A 23,061-nucleotide genomic window follows, 5' to 3' on the forward strand; every position below is an offset into this window, starting at 1 on the left:
TGGTCTTGTTATAGGATTCCAGTGCCCTGGGTTAGTATTGAGTTGCTCTGATATATGTCACTGTAGGGATTGATAATACAGAACATTTTGGCAGTTTCTTGAAATTATAGGTGTTAATATCCTGGCTCAGAACACAGTCCACCAGCTTGGTTACCAAGTAGGCATTAGAGAAAATCGTCATGAAAGATTTGGTGAGAAGAGTGGGATTGGCTCCTCCTGCCAGGTCTTTCTGTGAGCGTTTGACTTAGAATCCTGTCTCCCTGGCAGTAACTGTGCCAGTACCAGACCAGAGCTGGTGGTGAGGGGGCTCCCCAGCCAGTGGCTGTCCTGCCTGGGCCCACGCTCAGAGCATGGGACAGCAAAGAGAAAACAAACCAGCTCCGTGTGGTGCTCACGGGGACTTAAGGTGTTGGGGACTGTAACCGGCAAGACCTGGAGACTTGAATAACAATAATAATAGTGACGATAGCTGACATTTCTATAGCGCTTTGAGGTTTTCAAAGTCCCGTTGGTGCCTCGAAACAGCCCTGTAAAGTAGGTAAAGTACATACTATCCCTGCTTTTACAGATGGGGAAACTGGCTGAGAGGTTGTGACTTGTCTGTGGTCTCACAGCTATTAAGTAGCATCTCTTCCTAATGCCCACAAAGGCATCGGGCACCTCTGTCATGGAGGAGATAGACTCCTGAATCGATCTCTGCAGAAGAGAAAGCCTTCTTTGGCTGACACCCAGGTGGGTTCCATTTCTTCTTGGAGTCTCGGCAAACCTTGGGCAATCATGGGAGGAGATCAGACTACCAGGAAGCACCCCACAGAACCTAGCTCTTTTTATATCTTCTTAAACAGAGTACTGGGTGTTTGTGTGTATATGAATATATGTGTGTATGCATGCCAGAAAACATACTTTTTAATTGTACAGACCACAAATAACTAAATTGGCAGCATGAAGGTAGGGAAAGCTAAAGAATGAATAAGAAATTGGGCTGTGTTAGAGTAGCTGTATCCTAGGGATTCCTCTTGTAAGGCATCAGCCTCACCTAAGCCCAAGTGTTGGGTTAACTCCATGTACAAGAATGTGACACTTGATACTAAAAATAGCCCCCATGGGCAAGTGAATGAAGAATGTTTGCCACTCCAGTCACCTAGTACTTAACAGGCCACAGGTTTTCTCAGGAGGGATCCCAGAATGAGGCCTGCTCACATCTCCCTGAAACTTGTACTGGGTAATGTGTTCAAAGACGTCCTTTAGGTGTCTCCCAAGGAAGCAGGAGGCCCCGAGGAGGACTTTTCTTAGGGTAAACATCAGGGAAAATTCCTCTTCTAAGTAGATCTAATTTCTTCCTCAAAGGGAACTTTGAGAGGAAGTAAATAAAGTCAAAAACCTGCCAAAGAGGTGGCTTCCAGGAGATGGATTTTTCAAATGTAGGTGCTAATGAAATAAACTAGCGTAGACTCCTCAGGAATGCATGGTTGGACCACTTTTCATGTCTCTAACATCTGTCCCCTTCTCTTTACTCACATGGCCACCCATGTCCCAATCACCTCTTCTCCATGCTGCCGCATCAGCCTCCCAACTAGACTCCAATTCATTCTCCATCTCACTGCCAATGCAGCCTTCAGAAAACCTGTGTGTTGCCCAGCCCGCTTGAGAAGCACTTAGTGCTTCTCTGCTGCCTTTAGGATGCCCACTTCTCAGCTCGGACCCAGCCTGCTGCTCTAGACTCATTGCGTATCAGGCCCCTTCACGTACTCTGCACTCTCAGTCGACTGACTGAATGGGTGACTCCTCAGGTTCATCGCTGCTTTGCCCATCTCCCTGCCTCTGCACAAGGTGGCCCCTGTGCCTGGACTGCATTCAGTCCTCCCCTCTGCCCCTTGGAATCTGGAGCTTTCTTCAGGGCTCAGCTCAGGTGCCGCCATCTGCCCCAAGTCCTTCCTCATCCCTGGGTTGTGAGTGTTCTTTCCTTCCCCCCAGATCATCTTCCACGTGCATATCTCTTTGTGTGCTGTCTTCGTTCCCTGTCCCCAGTACAATAGAAGGTCCTTGAAGGCAAGGACTTTTTCTGGTTTTGTCTTTGTAGCCCCAGCATTTAGTCAAGCAGCTGGTGCCTCATTAAGGGCGTATTGTCTTTTTAGAGTGTAGCACTCGGTTGGTGGTCATGTACATTCTTCATATGTGATGCAGAGATAAAATCCCAGCAGGATGGAGCCTCCAGGGTAGAAGAGTTTTGTGGTAAAAGAAGCCAAAGTACCAATTCTGCTGGGCCTGTATGTCTGGGATCTGCTCTGCTTTGAAGGTCATTATGTTATACTGGGACATAAGCCCCATCCCCGCATCAGAAGTACAGCTGCACTTCTAACTCCAGACTTACTCGTGTTCCTTTGACCCTGGTCCCTCTCTTTTCTCCTCCTTGCCTAGCTGCCAAATTTCCTCTGTCTCCTCATTCTAAAATCTACTCATTGTGCTTCACTTGTGGGGCTTGAGGGAGTGTAGCATAAAGCATTGGGTTAAGGTAAAATAAAAGCCCTGTCCATCGCACATTTATGCTCCATATCCACATTTATTAGGAAGAACAGGAGGCATGATTGAGGGGGGAGTCACACAGATATGGTTTATATTCTTGTTGCATATGAAGGACCGGTATGTCAAGATCTTACACACCCTACTTCATAGAATCCAGTGAAACTCTATAGAAATTGCTTGTGCGAAGACCCAGAGAGCAAGAGAGAGTCTCTTGAGTAAGGAGCACAGACAACCTCAGTTGGAGTGCAGAAGGAAGAGCACTGTCTAGGAGACTGGAAAGCTAGGTTGGGACCAGGTCTCATGGGGCTCTCAGAACTGAACAGAGCAATTTACATTTTATCCTAGAGAGAGTAGAAAGCCATTAGAGTTGGTTGATTAAGGGAGTCCGTGGTCAGATCTATATTTAGGGGAAATTCTTGGACAGCTGTGTGTAGGCTGGTCTAAATTGGAGAGACCCTTGAGGGAGGGAGACCCATTAGGAGGCTGTTGAACAAATGAGGGATTGGATCAAGATAGTAACCGTGCCACTGGAGAGAAGGGGGTCAGATACAAGGTGTTGGGAACTTGATCTGGCAGCTGATTGGAAGGAGTGAGGAGTCCAGGGTGAAGCCAAGATAATGAACCCAAAACACTGGAAGGATCAGGGTGACTGTGACAGGAATAGGGAAGGGCTTAGCAGGAGAGATCACAAGTTTAGTTTAAGACATCTTGAGTTTAAGATGCCTCTGGGACATCCAGTTTGAAATGTCCAAAAGACAATTGATGATCATAAAGGGAGTGGTTAAGAACTGGTGAGGTTATAGAGAAGAGAAGAGAGCCCAGGACAGACACATGGAGAATACCCACATGCTAAGGCACACGATGGAGATATGATGAGCCAACAATATAGGACTGATAAGGAGCTATTAGGTAGGTAGGAGGAGAACCAGAAGTGTCCTGAAAACCCGGAGAGGAAGGAGTGTCCAGGAGGGTGGTCAGCAGTGCTGAGGTAGGAAGGCAGGCTGCAGAGCTGAGGAGTAATTGGGAGGAAAGGTAGTAAAGGCAACAGGTGTAGACAGCTTTTTTAAGGAGTTTGGCTGAGAAAGGGACTGTTTTCTGAATAAAGCTAGGTGTGGGATTCCACAGTACCCAAGAGTAGGAAGTTAGGACTCTCCCTCATTGAGAAGAAAGGAAAAAGATGGTTCTTGACTTCCTCATTTGGTCTTGAAGCTGTCTTCCAGCTCTGTACCAATGATCCCATGAGCCCGGGTAATTTCAACGATGCCAGCATTAGGCAGAAGTTAAACTCTTTTGTGACAAATCTTGCCAATGTTTATAGACTTTATAAGAATCAAATTGTACTACTATAGTTCTTCTTTCTTTGAAAGCAGTGTTAGTAAATGAGTTGCCTCTTTGCCCATCCTAAGTTTGGCAGACATTGGAATTATGGGTCTTACCCCTCTTTCCTTTTTCTCTTCCTCCAATAGCTATAGTAGAGAACTGAATTGCTTTTTGTACGATGCTCAATATTGTTTGCTAAAAAGAGTTTTGTGTTTTAAAAGTAAACAATTGCATGGAATTGTATTTTGTGTTGTATTTCTCTAAGCACAAACTCAGCCAGAGTCTCTGTCTTTGACTTCCTTCCGTAGACCATTGGCCTTCGACAGAAGAAAAGTTCTCCCTCTTTGCAGTAGACATTTGCTTGCCCTAAGGGTATTTATGTTTGTTTGGATTCTGCTTGGGTCCGAGCACCCTGTGCGGGTCCTAGCGCCCTGCGTGTCTCAGTCAGTCTGACCAGCAGCGCTGTTCCCTCTTTCCAGGTACCAGAGGTTTGGAGTGTTCGCCTTCCTCTCCCACCATGAATTCTTACTTTTACAAGTTCATGATCAACTTGCTGAAGAGGTTCAGCAGTGAGCGCAAACTCCTGGAGATCAGAGGAGCCTTCATCATCAGGTCAGCCTGCACCTTCTTCCTTCCTAGGTTCCTGCTTTTCTCCTTCCTGCATCGTCTCCTCCCTCCCTCCACCCCATTCTTTTTCTTACCCGGTGTTTGTGCTTAAAGAACTTCTTCAGCTCCACCTTGAACACCACACCTCGTTGCTAGTGTTGCCTTTTACAAGGCAAGTCAAGGTTGATGTTTCAAAACAAAGAGATTCATTTTTTACATGTTGAGAGACCATATTTTCCCCTCAGGTTAACTATCCTCTTATCAAGCTTTGTTGTCAGATCCTATTTGGTGGGGGAGACAAATGAGCCAGATGGAGCATGAAATGAGGCTGAGCCTAAGGGAGTCAGCCTGCCGAGCCTGGCGGTTTGTCTGGGGTCAGTGGTAGCACTGCCCGGACCAGGCTCTCCTGTTAAGATGAATGTGGCAGCCCCGCCTCATCCGCCGCGGTGTGCGGGGACTGGCCTGACCCGCGGGCTCCAGCACTCTGATCTGAAGAGGGGTTGCTGAGCCTGAGCCTTTGTTTCCCACTTGACTCCGGAATGGGGTCACTGAAGAGCGGCCTGTGACAGCTGGCACAGTGTCACCTTCAGGCCCATTGAATCTAGGGCACAGAAGCAGATTCTGATGGAGTCGCTTAGGGGTGTGTCTCTGGAGAGGCCATGCTGCCCCTGGGTACTGTGGAGAATGGAAGATTTGTTCTGCTCCCTGCCTCATGGGACTCACCACCTAAATGAAAATCCAGGAAGGCATTGCATGATGTAGGATGAAATGCGGAATGTGGGATTCTGTACAGGAAGTGTGAAGCTGCTGCCAGGCAGCCCCAGGAGGCAGAAAGCAGGGTGACCATGGGGAGGATGCTTTGCTTTCCCTCAGACCCCTCTACCCCCGGGGACAACACTGAGGGAGGGAGCTCTGATGACAACCCAGCCGTTCAGTACGACGAGCTTTGTAGAACATCTCCTTTTGTCCAGCTCTTCCTTTCAAGGAATAAAAAAGGAAGGAAGGTGACTGGAAAAAGCAAATCTCATTTGCTCTTGCATGTGAGGCAGGCAGCCTGGTGTAGTGGACAGACCCGAGCCTGAGGGGCTGTGCTTAGTCTCTTCTCTACCCCTTTTTTAGCCATGGGACCTTGAGCAAGTCCCTCTGAGCCTCCTTCTCCTTTCCAGGCCCTGTCACTGTCTCTAACGTCTGCTTTGCCCTTCCTCCTAGTGTTACTGTGAGGAGTAAATGGGACAGTGTCCCTGAAAAGGCTTTGGAGACTGTGATGCCCTATTGACAGGACAGTATGAGAGGGGCCCAGCCTTGTGATAAGAGGGCTGGATGACGTCACTGAGCAGTACTGGGGCTGCTGGTGTGTTGCTTTTTTTCTTAGACTTGGGTTCCTTGAGGCAGGTGAGAACAATGCAGTTCTTGCATTCTCTTCATTCAGCACACATTGACTGAGTGCCTCCCAGGTGCCAGGTCCTGTGCCAGGTGCTAAGGTGCCTCAGCCATCTTGGACACATCCTCATACACATGAGGTGATGTGGCTTCATTTGATGCTTAGGTATCTCAGATATCAAAGGACACGTGACAAGCCCATTTCGGAGAGAGAGAGAGAATCCACAGAGAGCTCACATCTCCTGATTCCTAGGTCCATCTAAGCCAGACCCCAGCACTGACCCAGCCTTGTGCCCAGAGGCCCAGGGCCTCACCTGCCATGCCTGGCTCTTCGTGGACAGCCTTGCTGCTTGTGGTGCCTGACCCCAACATTGGGGCCGTAGCTGCAGAGTCAGTCTGCGTCCACGTTCAGCCCAGTCTGGGACTGAGGTCGAGCACATGCTCTCAGCTACCTCACCCTCAGCCAGCATCACCCCCTGCCTCTCCTGTAGGAGAGGCAGCATGACATGACTTGGTGGATAGCAAGCCTCAAGGAAGGACCTGGGTTCAAGTCCTGCCTCTGATGGGCAAGTCCCTATACCTTTCAGTGTTCTAGGCAGATCTTCAAGATTCTTAAGCTGTGGAGAAGGGGGTGATGATCTGCGTTGGTGGCAGGAATTTCCTCACCTGGGAGCTAGAGAAATCCCGAGCTAAGACAATCCACATTCACTCTGCATCAGCCACCCACAGCACTCATCCCTTAGATGCTGCCATTACCTGATAGCAGCCTTCCTAGTGCCCGTCTCTGATCATCACCTCCTGTCCTTCCATGTCTCCTTCTGCCCTTCAGTCCCATTCCTCCTAAACATATTCTTTGTCTTTGAGGTGCTCTCCAATCCCTCCGTGGCTCCCATCTCACTTTGGTGAGTTTGGCCTTGTGCTAACCAGTCCGTTCTACTCCAGTCTTGACCCCCTGGCCACCTTCTCCTCCTCGGGATAATCCTTGATCCTCCATCACCTCCTCCCTCATCTTCTGCTTGCACTCCCAGGCTGCTGAAAGTTGCCAGGGAAAGCCACATAACCACGTGAGCCACCCGGGCTCTTACTATTGCAGAGAAATCCTTTTGTTCTTTGACTCCCATCATCAATTGTTTGAAACCTCCTCTCTCCTTAAGCCCCCAACATCATCCCTGCTCCCTTCTCTCTCGGCAGATGTCCTTACCTCCTGCTTTAGTAAGAAAAGCAACTCAGTCATTCAGTCAGTAAGCATTCATTAAATGCTTACTTTTTTAAAAAAGCACCTACTGTGAGCCAGGCACTTTGCCAAGTGCTGGGGTTACAGAAGAAAGCAGAAGACAGTCCCTGTCTTTGAAGAGTTCACAGTGTATGGGGGAGATGCCAAGCACACACGTATGTGCAGACAAGCGGTAGACAAGGTGAATGAGAAGGAATTAAAAGATGGAAGGCACTGGGATTGAGAGGGGTCAGGGGCAGCTTCCTGTAGAAGGGGGGATTTTAGCTGGGACTGGAAGGACGCCAGTAGGTGAAGATGAGGAAGGAGAGCAGGGCAGGCATGGAGGACGGCCAGAGAGAATGCCTGGAGCTGAGGGATGGAAGCCCTTGTTCGTGGAGCAGCCAGGAGGCCAAGGTCACTACATCAAAGAGTGTGTGTGGGGAAGACCAGAAAAGTAGAAGGGGCTTGCTTAGGAAAGGCTTTGAATGCCAAGCAGAGCACTTGTGTTTGGTCCTGAAGGCAAAGGGGGCCTCCGGAGGTCACTGAGTAGAAAGGTGACCCGGTGAGACCTGCACTTTGGGATAATCCCTTTGGTGGCTGAATGAAAGTTAGATGGGAGTGCAGAGAGACAGGAGGCAGGCAGACACTCTGTACCAGCCCTAACAGGTTGTTGCAATAATCCAGACCTGAGGGGATGCAGGTTTGCGCCCCTGTAAGGACAGAGACAGAGGAGAAAAGGGGGTGCATTGGAGAGGTGCTTCAGAGGTGAAATCAACAGGCCTTGAAAACAGATTGGGGGGGCGGGGCGGGACAGTGAGGAATCCAGGATGACCTCGGTGCATAGTGAGCCCTCATCCCTTGGCTCTGGGCCTCAAAGCCCTCCTCATCTCCACCTACCTTCTGTGCCTTCGTTCCAATTCCTGAAACAGAGGTGGCCCTTCTCCTTTTGAAGACCGTCCCCTCTGCGTGTACCCCTGCAGCTTGCCCCATCAGCTGTCCTCACCCTGGAATCTGCAGTCTCTGCGCTGCTGACTCCTTCCCCAAGCCTGCAAACCTTCTTAGGTTTATACAGTCTTGACCCTGAACGTACCTTCTTGTATTTCATCTCCACAGGTGGCTTTTTACTCCTAGGGTCTTCAAAAGAATCCTCTATACTCACGGCCTCTATTTCCTCACCTTCACTCACTTCCTAAATACTTACAGTCTGGTTTCTAGTCCCACTACTGCACTGAAACTGCCGTTCCCAGGATTCCCAATAATCTCTTATCTCCACTTTCACTGGCCTTTTCTTTGCCCTTATCCTCCTGGACCCTCTTTGACTTTAACACTGTTGACCATCACTTCGGCCTCAGTGCCCTCTCCTGCAGTTCCGTTCCTCACACTGCTCTGTCCAGACTGTCCCTTCCTCTAGATCATGACCTGCCCGATGTCCCCCCAGGGCTCTGTCCTGGCATGCCTTCTTTCTCTCCACGTGCTCCCTTAGGCATCTTAACTGCCCTTATGGATTCCAGTTTCATATCTATGCAGATGACTCCAAAATCCATCTGTCTAATCCCGTCCTTTCTCCTGAACCCTAGCCCCACATTGTCAGCTCTGTGCCGCTCATTACCTCATGGAAGCCCTTAAGCTTCTTATCCTATCACAAATGGAAGCCTTCACGTTCCCTCCTACACCAGGCCATCTTCTAAGCTGCCTCACTTTTGTTGAGAACGCAGCTAGCCTCCCTGTCACCCCAGTTCATCGCCTTGGAGTCATCCTCGCTCCCCAATCAATCCTAACTCTCAGTTGCTAAGTCTGGTCAATTATGTGTCCGTGTCTCTAAGTCTCCCTCTCTCCATCCTCCTTTCCCCACCCAGCCCCCACTCCATCAGACCCTCATCACCTCTTACCTGGATGACTCCCGTAACAGCCAGGAGGCTTGGCCTCCCGACTGCCAGCCTCTCTGTTCTTCATGCAACTCCCCAAATCTTCCCAGGTCACTGTCCTGTTTGGAAGTCTTCAGCGTCTCCCTACTGCCTCCTCCTTTCCTGGTGCTTAAGGCCCTCTCCAACCTGATTCCACTGCTTTTCTATCCGTGTTTCATGCACTGTCCTTGTGTCCTACTCCACAGCCATCTCCCTTTTCCATGGAGTCACACAGGCTTCTCTGGACTTCTCTCCTCCTCTAAGCTGAAGACTTAGCAAGTCAGAAATAGGAGTTTTAGTGGTAGGAGGAAAGGAAGAAGGCCAGGACTCTCCCTACCATTTTGCTTCTGCATAGATAAGAAGTTAGTAATCTCCAAAACAGACCCAAGCCACAGAATCTGAGGGCTGGAAGGGAGCCCAGAGGCCAGCTCTCCTCTCTGAATAGCTCTCTAACAACTTGTCTTTCAGCCTCTGCTTTAAGAGGAACTCACCACCTGCGGAGGCTGTGCCTTCCATTGTTTAGTAACTGGGATGATTAAGAAGTTTCTCTCTGTGCCACACCCGAGTCTGCCCTTTGGCAGCAGGCATCCACAACTCCTGCTTCTGCCCCCTGGGGCCCAGAAGAATCAAGCTGATGTCTTTTCCACAGTGCCACCTTTCCCATAGGCCAGCGTAGCTCTCATGCCTCATCTTTTCTTCCTCAGGGTGAATAGCCTCAGTTACTTCCATTTTCAGGCTTTGTCATCCCAAGTCACTTCCTCGTCGGGTGCCGTGCCTCCCCATTTGTCAGCACCCTTTCTGCACTGTTGCTCCCAGAACTGAACGATGTTCACCGTGTGGTCTGACGGGGGCGGAGCGCAGCAAGGCCGCCGGCTCCCCGGTCCCGAACACTGTCTCATTGCAGCCGAAAGGCACGTTTGGTTTGGGGGTTGCTCTGGAGCTTCTCGGGTCTCCTTCGTCTGATTTTGCCTTTGAGGGTCAGTAGCTCATGGTGGAAGCGGTTTATGACCTTGGACTTTGTCAGATCAGCTCCAGACAAGTCTGGGCCGCCTAAACGACAGGTTCCTTACTTCATGTACTATCTCTTTATGGGGCAAAGACCTCCCCCCTGTGTAAAGCCCAGGTTCTCTGGTGGGCCTGAGTCTGGCCTTTCTCCTACAGTGCTTATCACCCCAGAACACGTTTTTCCAGAGTGGCCTTTGCCCACGGCAGCACCCAGGACACCAGAAGCACAGCGCTTTCTGCCAATTCAACCCACCTCTGTGCCCAAAAACCAGCCCATTTCATGCCATTTTATCACAAGGACGCCAATCAACTCAAAGAGAAACATCTGGATTCTATCAGAATTCTCCCGGAGGCAGCATGGCTGGTAGATTTAGTGCTGGGCTTAGAGCAAGGAAGACCTGGGTTCACATCTCATCTCCATCCCTCCCGTGCTAGCTGTGACACTGGGCAGATCACTTCACCTGACTGGGCCTCAGTTTCCTGTTCTGTAAAATGAGGGTATTGCATTAAGTGGCCTCTGAAGCCCCTTACAGCCCTAAATCTGTGATCATATAGTCCTACAAACTTGTTTCTGTTACAGGGCAACACCCTCCAGGAAATATTTAACCGGGAATGGAGCTGAGCGGTGAACAGCAGAACTGTTGGCCTTCTTTTTATGTTTCTGATTCTCTTTTTCTACTCACCGCTGAAGGGATAGAAATGACCTCCACATAGAGACGCCTGAGATGAGCCCTTTCCAAACTTGATAAAGCGTTCAGTAAATAATTTATTAACCCTCTCCCATGGCATAACTGTCTGTCATCATTAAGCAGTGCAAGGAGAGAGAGAGAGAGAGAGAGAGACCCAAATGAGAGTGAAAAACTCTTCACGTGTGAGATCTCGGTCCTGTCTCAACACGGACTTCTTGGCTGCAGGGCCCACGTTCAGAAGATAAGACAGCATGAAGTAGAGAAGAGTAACTTGGGAGCTTTCTTGAGGTGGTTTCTTGGTAGGTGTGGAAGGCTTATGTTCCCTCTAAGATAAAGCATCAATGTTTACCCAGTCTGTGCCTAACTTTCTGAGGGCACTGCTTGAAACACATTCCAACTGGCGACCAATTAGTTCACCCAGAGATGAGCAAGGCCCAAGGCCCATGGCCCATGTGTCGACACCCATATGTTCCATTGTCTTGTGAAGACAGTTCCAATTCATGTCAGTATTAGGGAGGTTCTGTGTAGCCCAGTACCCTTCATCCCTCACTCAGACTTCCCCTAGGAACAATATGACGTTATCCAGGGTCTAGCATTCCCCCTGGCCACAGGGGAGTGATGTAGAGCCTTTGTTGTATGGCCCAGCCTTCTCTGACTTCCTCTTGAGTGCCATTTGATTGTGGAGCAGTGTACCAGAGGGCCAAAGAGAAGCTGGAGGTCATGTAGGACCCTTGTGCAGGAGAGAACTGTGTGCTGCCAGGCCTAGTCAGCATCGCTCAGACTCCTCCTATACCCTGTAGGGGTGGGGAAAGCCTTGAGGCCACATGTGGCCTTTAGGTCCTCGGGTGCAGCCTTTTGACTGAATCCAAGTTTTACAGAACAAATCCTTTTATGAAGGGGATTTGTTCTGTGAAGTTTGGATTCTGTCAAAGGGCTGCACTTGAGGACCTAGAGAGCCACATGTGGCCTCAAGGCTGCAGGTTCCCCACCTCTGTGACTAAACCATACCCCCAGCCTTCCTGGGACTTGTAGCTCTGTCTCTGCCTTCTTTCATGTTCTCTTGATTCCTGGAATGGGAGGGTGTACCTCCCTGGACACCAGGATCAGGTCATCTCTCATATCTCCCCCCCTGTAAAAATAAGACCCTAGAGTCTAGATCATAGACCCTAGAGAGGAGGACTGGCTGATGATTAAACCCACTATATCTGGTACTAGCCACAGGACACCAGACTGTCTGCCCCCCATCTCGAAAGAAGTGCATGCAGGGCATTGGGTTTCAGACAGTCCTGCTGAACAGTCCCCTGTCCACCCTAAAACAACACCACTAGGAGGTGGGTGTGTGTGTAAGCTCTCCCTCAGCTCCTTCCCATCCTACATGCTAATGTGGGCAGAACAAACACGGGACTTGTTTTCACGTGGACTCAACAAAAAAGGCGGGAGGGGGTGGGAAGCAGCCTCTTTGATCAAGTGTGATATGAACTCAGGCATAATCCAAACAGCTGTGATCTTTACAAGGGATGCTTCTGTGCTGGGAAGTGAGCAAGTCTGTGAAGACATTCTGCTTGGCCTGCCACGACGGCCCTCTGGCCAGCTGCCCTTTTGCTTTAATGAACTGCATTTTTCCCTTGCCTTGCCTTGCCTTGCCTTGCCTTGCAAGGAAGAATGACCAGAACATGCCTTTTATTTTGATTTGGGGGTTTTCACCTCTGTGATACTTTTTTGACTAATGTAACCAAGCATTGAACTCTTAAGACTTTGACCTGGTTAGGCTTCAGTCCATTTTGTAAGCTCAGGAGCTTCCTTCTGGTGGGAAAGAGAGTTCATGAAGCCCTGGGTTTCTTACCTAGAAACAGGCATGTCAGGTAGGTGGGAAATTTCTTAGAGGAGAATCCCAGGAACTGAGAAAAGGTGAGAGATAGATATATGATAAGGACGGTCCTGCTTTCCTTCAGTTAAAGAATAATGGCTCCCTCCCTGTCTCAGCTGGCTTAGGTGAGAGAGAGGAATGATGCAGGTAACTTGTAGAAATCCCTCCCCACCCTTACCTGCTCTCTCCGTTCTTCTCTTTGCATCAAAGCAGGGCCTAGCATTGACAGTATGTCCTGGGACTGCAAGCTGCTTCTCAGTAAAGCAGACTTACTTTGAAACCTTTTGTGTCTAGTCCTTTGGTGTGTTGTGGAGAAAGCACAGCAACCCAAACAATGCTTACCTGCCCCTGGAATCTGCATTTGTTTCCAAGTGTAGAGATGGCCCAAAGAAAAAAACCCTTTTACACTTACTAGCTATGTGACCCTGGGCAAGTCACCTAACCCCAATTGCCTTTAAAAAAAAAAAAACTTTCATACACTCATTGGGGATTTCCAGTCTGCTGGACTCATGTTTTGCCTGTGAATGCCATGCTCTCGTTTAATCGTGGCCAAATCGCCATCGAGGCAGCCTGAACTGACATTTACCCTTTTAATCACTACTGTCCTTCTTATTCCCCTTCAGGCCTCCCAGACCTCTGCCTGTGTCATCGGTATCAGCTACTCATTCCTTTGCTCTGTCCTATACCTGCACACTCATTCCTTTTCCTAAATAATTTCTCTGTAAGTTCTATGAAGAATGAGGGCCTCCCTTTCCCACAGCTACTCCCCAGAACCTGGCCAGTCTGTCTTAATCCACATGACCCCAGTTAAAATGACCTTCTTTTTAAAATCGAGCTCTGCCTGCAGCCCTCAGCCAGGTTCTAGAACTTGAAGGACACGTGTACTTCACGCACCTGGTTTGTCCTCTGTTCTTACCTGTCCCTTTTAGCTTTGATGGGTTGCATTGATTTTATTGGAGTAAGAATGAAATGTGAGAATCAAGAGGATCCAAATAGAGGGGCCCAGGTTGCTGAAGAATTTTGCTTTTACCAGCTTATTCAGGTCTACTTTGGGCCCTGGCACAGTGGGAATAGTTTGCAGAGCTTTTATAGTCCCTTGGCACCCCCAGCAGCTTATCTGCATGGGAATGCTCCTTCTGAAATCCATCATCACCACTTGGCCAACCAGGCAGAATGTGGTGTCCAAAGTCATTTTGCACATGTGGTGCCTTCTGAGCTCTAGGGGAATGTAAGGGGCAGGTAGACTGGGGTAGAATTTTTAAAACTTGAGGAAGGGTTTTCCAGTGAAAAAGAATCCTGTCCTTGGGGATAGACATTCTTAAGGAATATCATTGGAAAATGGGCCCCCAGGAGTGTTTTCAGTTGCTTCCAGTTCTTTGTATGAGCTTACTTGTTGGCATTCCACCCAGCATCTGAGAAACCCCTCACGAAGAATGGAAAAGGCCATTGGAAGGGCTGGAGATGTCTACACAACTCCAGAGCAGCCCTTCAGATGCAGAGAAGTTAGGATTTGGGTCCTGGTAAGATAAAGCTAGGAGCTGGTCTCTTTAAATGTCCTCTCCAAACTGTCTCCAGTTGAGTTCACTGTCCTACATGTTGTTGCTGCACGAGGACACAGATTACAACAAACTGCCTCTAAGAACTTGATGTATTTTCTTCAGGAAAATGGAAACCACATGTGGTTGGCCTCCTTAGAATGGACCGGGATTAATTAAGTTCTTGTATAAGTGTGTGTGTGAGTGTGGGGGGGGTGAGGGAACAGGAAGAATGAGGAGGAGAAGAGGAAATGCTGCCTGGACAGGCCTTTGCACAGAGGTCCTCCAAAGGGCATTCTCCCCATTTTTCAAACTTCCTCCTGGATCCCCCTCACTAGAAGAAGCAGGAAGCATGCCCAAGGATCCTGTACTCTCAACTAGACACTTTCTGGACTTTAGAAGACAGAGTTGGCACTGTTGTGGCATTGTTGAGCATGTGTCAGGCATCCTACCTCCAGCTTCTCTGAGAGTCAGCCTCCCCTCCACTCTCCTCACATCTGTCCATTAGAGCAGAAGAAAAAGCTGAGAAAAGTAGGGGAACCCTCCTCCTTCCTCTCCTCTTCCTCCAAGGGGAACCTTTTTCCTCCTATTCTCACTTTACCCAGAGCCGTGTGTCCAGTTTAAGTCCCAATGCTTCTGGCGTCCTCATTTAAAACACCCAATTCCCCAGGCACGTCCCCTGCTTCCTCCTCCTTCATCTCATCCTTCCAAACCCAGAAACTCTCTTTCTCTTTGTAGCCAAAACACATCAGGAACGTTTAGCTCCCTTTACTGCAACCCTCCTCCTCCCCACCTCCATCTCTTGGAACAGCCAGGGTGCTCACAGGGTTCACATCAAGAACTCGTTTTCAAAAAGCGAGGCCCTGGACCTTTGTCTGAAGTTTGAGTCTTCGTTTCCATAGGGAGTCTGCAGTGCTTTCCGGGTCAGTTTGCCTGTTTGTTGCGATTTACCTAAGCATGCCAGGAAACTTTGAAAGGTTTGATTAGAAACTCAGGCGCTTTGATCAGTTGAAATGTTGCAGGGAGCTCATATGGAACATAGCTTGGCATCTTTTTTGAAAATAATAGAAGAACCCTCTAAAAGTAATTAATTCCATACCTCCCCATGCCAACCATTAGATAAGATTGCATCAAAACCATTGTAAATATATTTAGGTGTCTTGATTTTTAAAAGTTTTTAAGTGCCATAGGCTCTGTAGATTCAGAATCCAGGTCTAGAATTTAATGGTTCTTACACACCAAAAAAGTTCTGTTCTCCTATCATTTAAGCTTTTGCTTCATATTCGTTGAAGAAATAACAGTTTTTAGGAGAAGATCAAATAAAGCTGCCTGTTCCTTATAGAAAAAGCAATACAGCTCCTGAACACTTGTTGCAGTGATTTTGGCTTGGAGGAGTCTGGTTATGGGTGGAGGTGAGGAAGAGTGGGTTTCTATGGAAGATCAGAATCACTTGGGAAGCAGCTGGTTGAGTTTGTGTGTGGGGAAGTGCTCTGAGCAGTCCAGATACCTCTTTTTAACCCACACTATAATGGGTCCTTCTGAGTTCTTAGTTTCCAAGGTGAATAATGGACTTTAAAAAAATATTCATGGCTCTGTCTCCCAGAAGGGTACATGGCTTGTTTGGATGTGGGGCAGAGGAATGTTTCGTGTTTGTGGGAGTAGGGTGAAATTATTACTAAAGAATATAAGTTGCTTCCAGTCCATTCATTTCAGTGTGAGAGAAGGTGTGATCAAGAACATTCCTAGTGTATTTAAACTCCCTCAGAAGCTATATTGAGGCCCTCAGGCCTAGAGGACTCTGGGCTTGATGTCCCTTGCAAGGACTGACTTTTAAATATCAAAGACCAATCCATTTTTCTTCAGTACTCTGGAGCTAATTGGTCTTTCATGTTTAAATGAGTACAAGTCCTAACTGAGTTGTCAATTGGAAGCATAAAGGAGGAAACCATGTTTTAGGTCAGAGGGAGATGAGAAAATGTCCATTTGGCGTCACTTTTAGGAAAGCCAACCCAAAGAATGGGCAGACCGTAGAGCAGGCATACCCTTCTAGACCACCTGCACTGTTCCTTACCTTGGAGATCCGTGGAAGTGATAAAGTGTCCCGGGCGCAGGGGAATACAGTTGGCATTTAGGACCCCTAGAGTAAGCAGTGGAATGCTTTCACTTATGGTCCTGCTGAAATGGCTTTCTCAAGGCGGCAGGGAAACACTAGCTCCTGGCCAGGGATCAATGAGAGAGAGATTTGTCCAGTCTGGGGCCCGACTAGTCATGTGCACCTCAGCTGATCTCTCTCCCTCTTTTTCTATACCAGAGAATATAATTCCTGCCTTTGGTGACTTCTGCCACCCTTCTGAGGACAGGTCTAGTGGTGCTTTTCCTGTCTCCCCTTTCCCCTGCCCTCGCCCCATCAGTCACCCTGTCCTGCCTCCCAGCCATTTTTAGAAATTCTAATATCACTGGAGCCATGTGATGGTTTGAGAGCCAGTGTGCCACTTGGTCTGATGCTCCTTGATCCTTCTTCCTTGAGCTGTGTCACGTCCCTTCTCTCCCAATTATTCAGCTTTTCTCTTGGCTCCTGCCCTCTTCCCTGTTCACGTTGAACTCCAACAACCTACTTACTTTCCGGAGCACACTTTTTAAAATCCTTCTTGTTGTTTCCTTTGCTACTCATCTTTTTTTACCTCCCTTTGTATCTAATTTCCCAAATTCAAACTTTTGTGCAGCTTCTGCCTCTCCCTCCCTGAAGGAGTCACACTGGCTGCCCTCACCCCCACTCCTAGTCACATGCCTCAGGCTCTTCCCCAATTTCACTTGGCCAGTTTCCTGTACTTGAATCCATCTAAGCCTCCTTGTTCTCCCAGTAAGCTCCTTTCTTTACTGTGGAAATGTAACACCTATCTCACTTTCACCCTTACCATGCCTCCTTATGTGATCCTGGTCATCAGTAAGCTCCTGGCCTGCTGATGGCCTTCCCTGATGGGCTGTTCTCCAGCCATTCAGAAAGGTAGAGGAATCCATGGCATCATTTTAAAAAACCCAGCCCTTAGGGGCAGCTGGATGGCGCAGTGGATAGAGCACCGGCCTTAAAGTCAGGAGAACCTGAGTTCAAATCCAGCCTCAGACCAAACACTTAACACTAGCTGTGTGACCCTGGGCAAGTCACTTAACCCCAATTGCCTTAAAAAAAAAAAAAAAACCACCCCTTGTCATTGCTGCACGGAGAAACATAGCATAAAACTGGCTTCCAGCCAGTATTTCAGACTTAGTTGTCTACCTCCCTCCTGTAATAACACATTTATTTTTATTTACTTCAGATTCTTTGTGACCCATAATCACCAGTTCTTGGTCTTCTTTCTTCTTCTTCTGGTTAGGTGAGTGTTGGTCAGAAACGTTCTCTCTGTTACCCTGAACGTGGTGCTTGAGTGGGCTGATGGGGGGGGGGGTTCAGGCAGGAACTCCCCTTCATGGCTGCCTCAGCTGTTCCTATTGCCCTCGAGTCTAGCATAATAGTTTGTTTTTGTTTCTGTTTTTTTAAGCAACACCAAAAAACTAAACTCTTCTTTGTAGAAATGGATGTTCAAATGCCCTTACCACATCACCCTTCACATATGTAGATGTGGCAAGAAGGGGAATCTGCCCAAGATCAAATAATGGGTCAGCCGTGTATTATAACTGAGATTAGAACTCAGGCTTCCTCCACCTAGGCCTGTGTTGCCACCCGTATGGTCACTCAGATTCAGCCTTACAAGTGATTCTTATGGTGGGAGAATGGACGGTCCAGTAGCCAGACTGTGACCTGAGTGCTCACTGGGTTAGTGTGCTCTGAAATAGTAGCCACCATCATTTCCCAGCAAAACATGCTCATGATGGGGTTGGTTAATGGAGTTACGGGCAGAACAAATACAAAAATAAAGGTCACATTAATAAAATAATGACCTGGCCCATAAAGAGGAGAGGGGCAGGTAACGGTGCTTTGTAATATGCAGGTGAAGCAGCTTTCTGCAGGGATAAAATAAGCCATCTCTGTTTCCTTCCATCATCATTCCATGCCTGAGAGAGGAATCCACTTGCTACTTGGTTATTTTAAATTCAACCAAAAGAGTAAATAATTCTTTTCTAACATTTAATTTATGATAGGCTGAGACTAAGAAGGCAGGTGATTGCCATGTGATTTACAACATGCTGCCTTTTCTCTGGCACCCTTCTCCCAGCTGGACTTGGGCATTCACAAAATGGTGGATACCTGGAGGTAGCCGAAAAAAGCCTGTGGGATTCAGCTTGAATTCCAAGTTCAGTACAGGGGCTTTCCATCAGTATTGATGGACAAAGTGAAGTAAGGCCAAATGTGGCCTCCAGGCTTAAGTGAACTCTGAATGAGAGTGAGGAAAGGACTAGAATAAAGAAGAATGAGAATTGATCAGGGCAGGGTGGGTGCAGAACTCAGTTCTTAAACCTTTTGGAATGTAAGGAGCCCCCGCTGCTTCCACTCTGCCACGGACCTGGGTTTAATGCTCTCTCAAGGTAGCACTTGGTGTTCCGTCCCCCTCACCCCTCCCTCTCCCCCAACCCCTAGTCACCACAGCTGTAACCAAGTCAGGGATTGGCATTTAAAGACCGCCTGCTACAATTTAAAATCAAAACAGTCTTTAGAGCCCCATTGCATTTGTGATATGGATTAAAAATGCTTACAGGTTTTGGTTTTTAATAATACTTCAATCCTTCCTCCCATCAACATGCTCAGAGAGCAGGCCATGGAAATTGGTCCTAGAATCTCTCTGTACCCGCTCTGTACTCTCTACCCTTCCTGGCAGAATTCTCCAGCATCACAATTTTCCCCTCATTTCTAACCACTCTTTTCTCTTTCCTCTTCCAACCCCCTTGTTTTCGTAATGAAAAGAAACTGAATGAGTGGCAATAAGAAGCTTGGTTGCTTCCTTGGAAAATTAGGCCACAGCTGTCAGGCCAAGCAAGTGCAGATACATCTCTGAGCTCAGAGCTGCCCAGAGCAAGTGCTCAGCCCCCTCTACCACTCCCCTTGTTAAATATAGGTACCCAGGAGCAGAGGAGAAAGCAGAATGGCAGGGAAATGGGAGCGTAGCAGGAGGTAATTGATTCATCCTGTAGGGAGAGAGTATCTGGAGCATAAGATCCCTGCTACTGCTGACATGGGGAATTCCAAGCCAGCATGTTTTAAGGGCCGGGGGAATGTGTGGCTGTCATTATCTAGCTGAAATAGGAAAGGCTAATGTGTGTCTAACTTTGGGATCCATTTGATGTTTGGATGCCTCCTAAAGTAGGGCCTGGGTTTCTGTGCAGGAGGGGGCTGTGGCCTGGCAGGGGGCTGTGCCCAGCCCTGAAGCATCAGAGTCACCCTGCTGAACATTTTCAGTACTTTCAGCCCAAAAAGAAAGGGGTCCCTTGGGCTCACCAAGGAGAGGATGGAGGAACCTCCCGGGGGTTGTTTAGCTGGCCCGAATTTCCTAGCTCTGTCCAGAGCGGCTGTGAAGCTGCAGTCTCCGTTCAGTGTTCCTCCTGTGTTTAGCTTATAACACACCACAGGACTTCACAGGGCCACTTGAGAACCTGGGCAGGAAGCTCTTTAGTCAGTGAATCCTTGACCAATGGCTGCACAGAGTCCTGGGAGGTTCAGGTTTTTAGAGGCTCCCTGCCTGGACACAGTTTGAGCAGTTCATCTGGACTTTGTGAAATAGTTTTCCCTTGCTCCGAGCACTTCTGCCAGTTATTTTTGTAGGCTTTTCAGAGACTTCAGTTTCTTTGTTTCCTCTAGATACTAATTTAATTGTCCTCTGTTCATTTCTCTGTCAGTCCTAAAGCTGGAAGTATCCCTCCCAAGGTCATTTTTCCTTCCTTTGAGGTGAGCTGCATATGAATCCGACCCAAGACAGACACTACGTCCTCTGCCAACTTCTCCATTCCAGGAGGTCCCTCAATTTCTCTCTCAATGCTGCCCTGACAGTTGCCAATTCTTTAGCTAAACCAGTCCAGCACATGTGACTCAGTTGCACAACTTTCCCCTTCAAGGTCTCCCTTATGCTCAGGGTGTACTAATCAGTTTTCTAGCCCTGTACTGTGTAGCCCATGCATGATCATGTATCTCCTGATCACCTGAGCCTCTTTAGGGACATCTGTAATCTTACCATTCTAGAGAACCCCTAAAGGGAGAGGTGTGAAATGGAGAGATACTAATCCTTCATGTACTTCCACCCCACAACCCTTTTCCCCAACTCCTACTTTCCTGTTCTGCAAAACCGTGCTTAAAGTAAAAGGCAAAGCTCACCCAGCTGTCTGCTGCCCTGGCGCCCCAGGTCGTGCTCTGTTACTGGGCATCACGGTGACAGACCCAAGGAGAGTGGGCCTGGAGCAGGCTGGTTCTATTTCCCCTCTCTCAGTTTGCAGAACAGCTTGACTCCATAGATAAGTATCTGTAATTACAGCTTAGGGAAGGCCAGAGTTTTCATTTCATTTCTGTGATGTTTGCTAAAAAGTTTAATCCTCTCTTCACACTCCCATCACCCAGGCCCAGTCTTGAGGTGCCAGTTAATAGGTTTTCAGGGGAGAAAAGACAGGTTGAAGAACTGCTGAGAAGCCAAGCATATTGGGCGGGGGGGGGGGGGGGGAATAGGAGAGGAGGGCGGAATTTGTTTGGTAATCAAAGGGCAAGAAGAGAAAATATGAACGGACTAGAAACAGATGTAAGGACCCATTGATGGCAGAATGATCACGTCTGACTTGGGCAGTCAGTTCAGTCGTCAGTGGAGGGCAGGGTCTACAGTCGGCCGTCATTAAGTCCAGTCATTAAGTCCACCGTCTTTATGCTCAGGGCCGGTCCTGCTCCCATCATGCTCTGCAGTGACCGACCATCCTCCCCCTCCTCCTCTTCCTCCAACACAAGAGGAGTAGCCAAGCACAGAGGGCTTTACAGTGAGCACTTAAAATAAGGTGCAGGACCTCCCCAAGCTCCCCCAGTCACCCTCTGTGCCAGCATTCCTATCTCACCCACCCCTAGCTTTCTTGACTCATGCAGAACTATTCTAATTGAGGAGAGAGACAGAGACTGCATCTCCATTGAGAATACTTCCATCCTTGTCCTATGACTCCACTTTAGCAGGAAAGCCTCCTTCTGTAGTATGCACTCATTTCCTCCGCCTCCTCACCTGCCTTGCCTCCTGTGGAGGCGGGCCCTTTTCTGCCTGTATTATGCTAATCACTTCTTGCAAGCAGGCCGACTTTGTAGGAGGTTTGCCTGGTTTCCAATGAAACCGACGCCTTTTAAGCAGAGGCACGATCACTAAAAATATCTTTTCCCTGCTGTTGTTCCTTTCGTTTGTAAAATGCATGTTTCCATTGTTAAATTGACTGCAACACCCACTTGGCATGAGGGAAACTCTGGTTATAATCGGCCAACAATGACTCCGGTTTGGGCAGCCCCACATCAGAGGACCCACATGTCCCTGCCCTGCCTTTTAACAAATCTCTGGAAGCCAGTCCAAAATAGGCTCTAAACGGATAGGATTCTGAAGGCCCTTATTAAAGAGGTGATAACATGAATTTTTCCCCTGCTCGTGTGTTGACACTTCTAGTTTCAAAAAAAAAAAGGAAGAAATCAGAAGACGTTCAGTGGAAGGAGTGGACCCAGGGGTGGCTTCTTACCTCTTCTGTTCTTCTTGCCCAGTGGGGGTTGCTGAGGGGCTTCCCCATAGAGAAACTGAAAGCTCCCAGACCTAGGCCCTGAATGGCCGAGAGCTGGGTCTCCCCAGCTGTTGCTGCAGTAGGGTCATGCCTACACGGTCACTGATGTCGATTCTCACGAGGGTGGCATGTTGAAGGTGGCTTACGCTGGAAAGAAGTGTATGAATGAACGATGGGTTTCAGAATTCCCTGAAAGGATGGTTAGTCATAGGAGGACTTTTAAAACCTCTCAAGAAAAGAAAGATAAGACCAGACTACAAAAGTCACCCTGAAGTTTGGGTAAGAAGAGTTTAACAGCTTCTTTTGTCTCTTCTTTTGCCTGGCTCCTCCCAGCTTTCCAGGCCTTTCAAAGTCAAATCTTTTTCTCCTTCTCCACCAAACTTAGCAGTCGGGCAGCTCTGTTATTTGTTCTTTGTTACCAACATCTGGCAGTAGTGTTGAGCTTCCCATTCTTTCTTCTGGAGTTTATCTTAGTCCTTTAAACGAACACTTGTAAAGAGCTATAAAAAAAAAACTCTTCAATTCAGATCATTCCAGAAAACCCTTGGAATAGAGCTTTGAGGACTGAGATGGGTATGATCCCTCCGTTGTTAAATTGGATAACTTGTCAACTTCTGTGGGGACCACAGGTATTGGGATAGGAAGAAGTAACACCCTACAGTCAAAGTACCTTCTTCATTAGGTCCAGCCTAGCCTAGTGTAGTGACAGAAAGCAAAACCTCGAACTGTTAGAGATTCATAGAAAGCCACAGAATTCTGCCTGGATTAACTGATGCAGAAAGGGCTGTCTGGGGCCACCTTCAAACCTGGCCACCAGCGTGTTGCAAGAAGCAGGCGCCCTGCATGGCAATCAAGGGCGGCGTCCTTCCCAAGACTCGGGCATTTGGATTGGGGTGCCAGCGCAGCCCAAGGGAAGAAGCTTTCAAAATGTTGACGAGACTCATTGTGGCTTGATGGGTGAAGGTTTGGCTTTTGAACCAAAAGGGCAAGAGCCTGGTCCCGATTCTGCCTGAATAAAATTCCTTCGTGTCTTTGTGCTCCGGTCTTCACCGCTGGGCAGCAGGACGACTAATAATCCTCATACCACAAGGAATGCTCTTGTCTGCTGTGAGGCTGATCTGTTGGCAGAATGATTTTTTTCCACTGGGCTCTGTGCTAGACCCCAGGAGCCCGCGTCCAAAAACTAAATCATCCCTGCCCCCTCAAGGAGACAGCACGTATACAGATAAGTGAATACAGACCAGATAGAAATTAAATTCACTGTGTGGGGAGGGTGCTGCTAGCAATGAAGAGGAGAATGATGGTTGTT

General features: G+C 48.3%; 1 protein-coding gene across 1 annotated transcript in view; it reads left to right on the forward strand.

The window, feature by feature from the left end:
* Positions 1-23,061, forward strand: part of VAC14 (Vac14, PIKFYVE complex component) — a 124,165-nt gene that overhangs the window by 66,824 nt on the left and 34,280 nt on the right. The window contains exon 14 of the mRNA XM_027857873.1: positions 4,323-4,455. Within this exon, the coding sequence (XP_027713674.1) occupies positions 4,323-4,455 (133 nt within the window). The remainder of the gene's footprint in view (positions 1-4,322; positions 4,456-23,061) is intronic.

The sequence above is a fragment of the Vombatus ursinus genome, unplaced genomic scaffold, assembly GCF_900497805.2.
Source record: "Vombatus ursinus unplaced genomic scaffold, bare-nosed wombat genome assembly UNPS02012515.1, whole genome shotgun sequence".
NCBI classification, from domain to species: Eukaryota; Metazoa; Chordata; class Mammalia; order Diprotodontia; family Vombatidae; genus Vombatus; species Vombatus ursinus.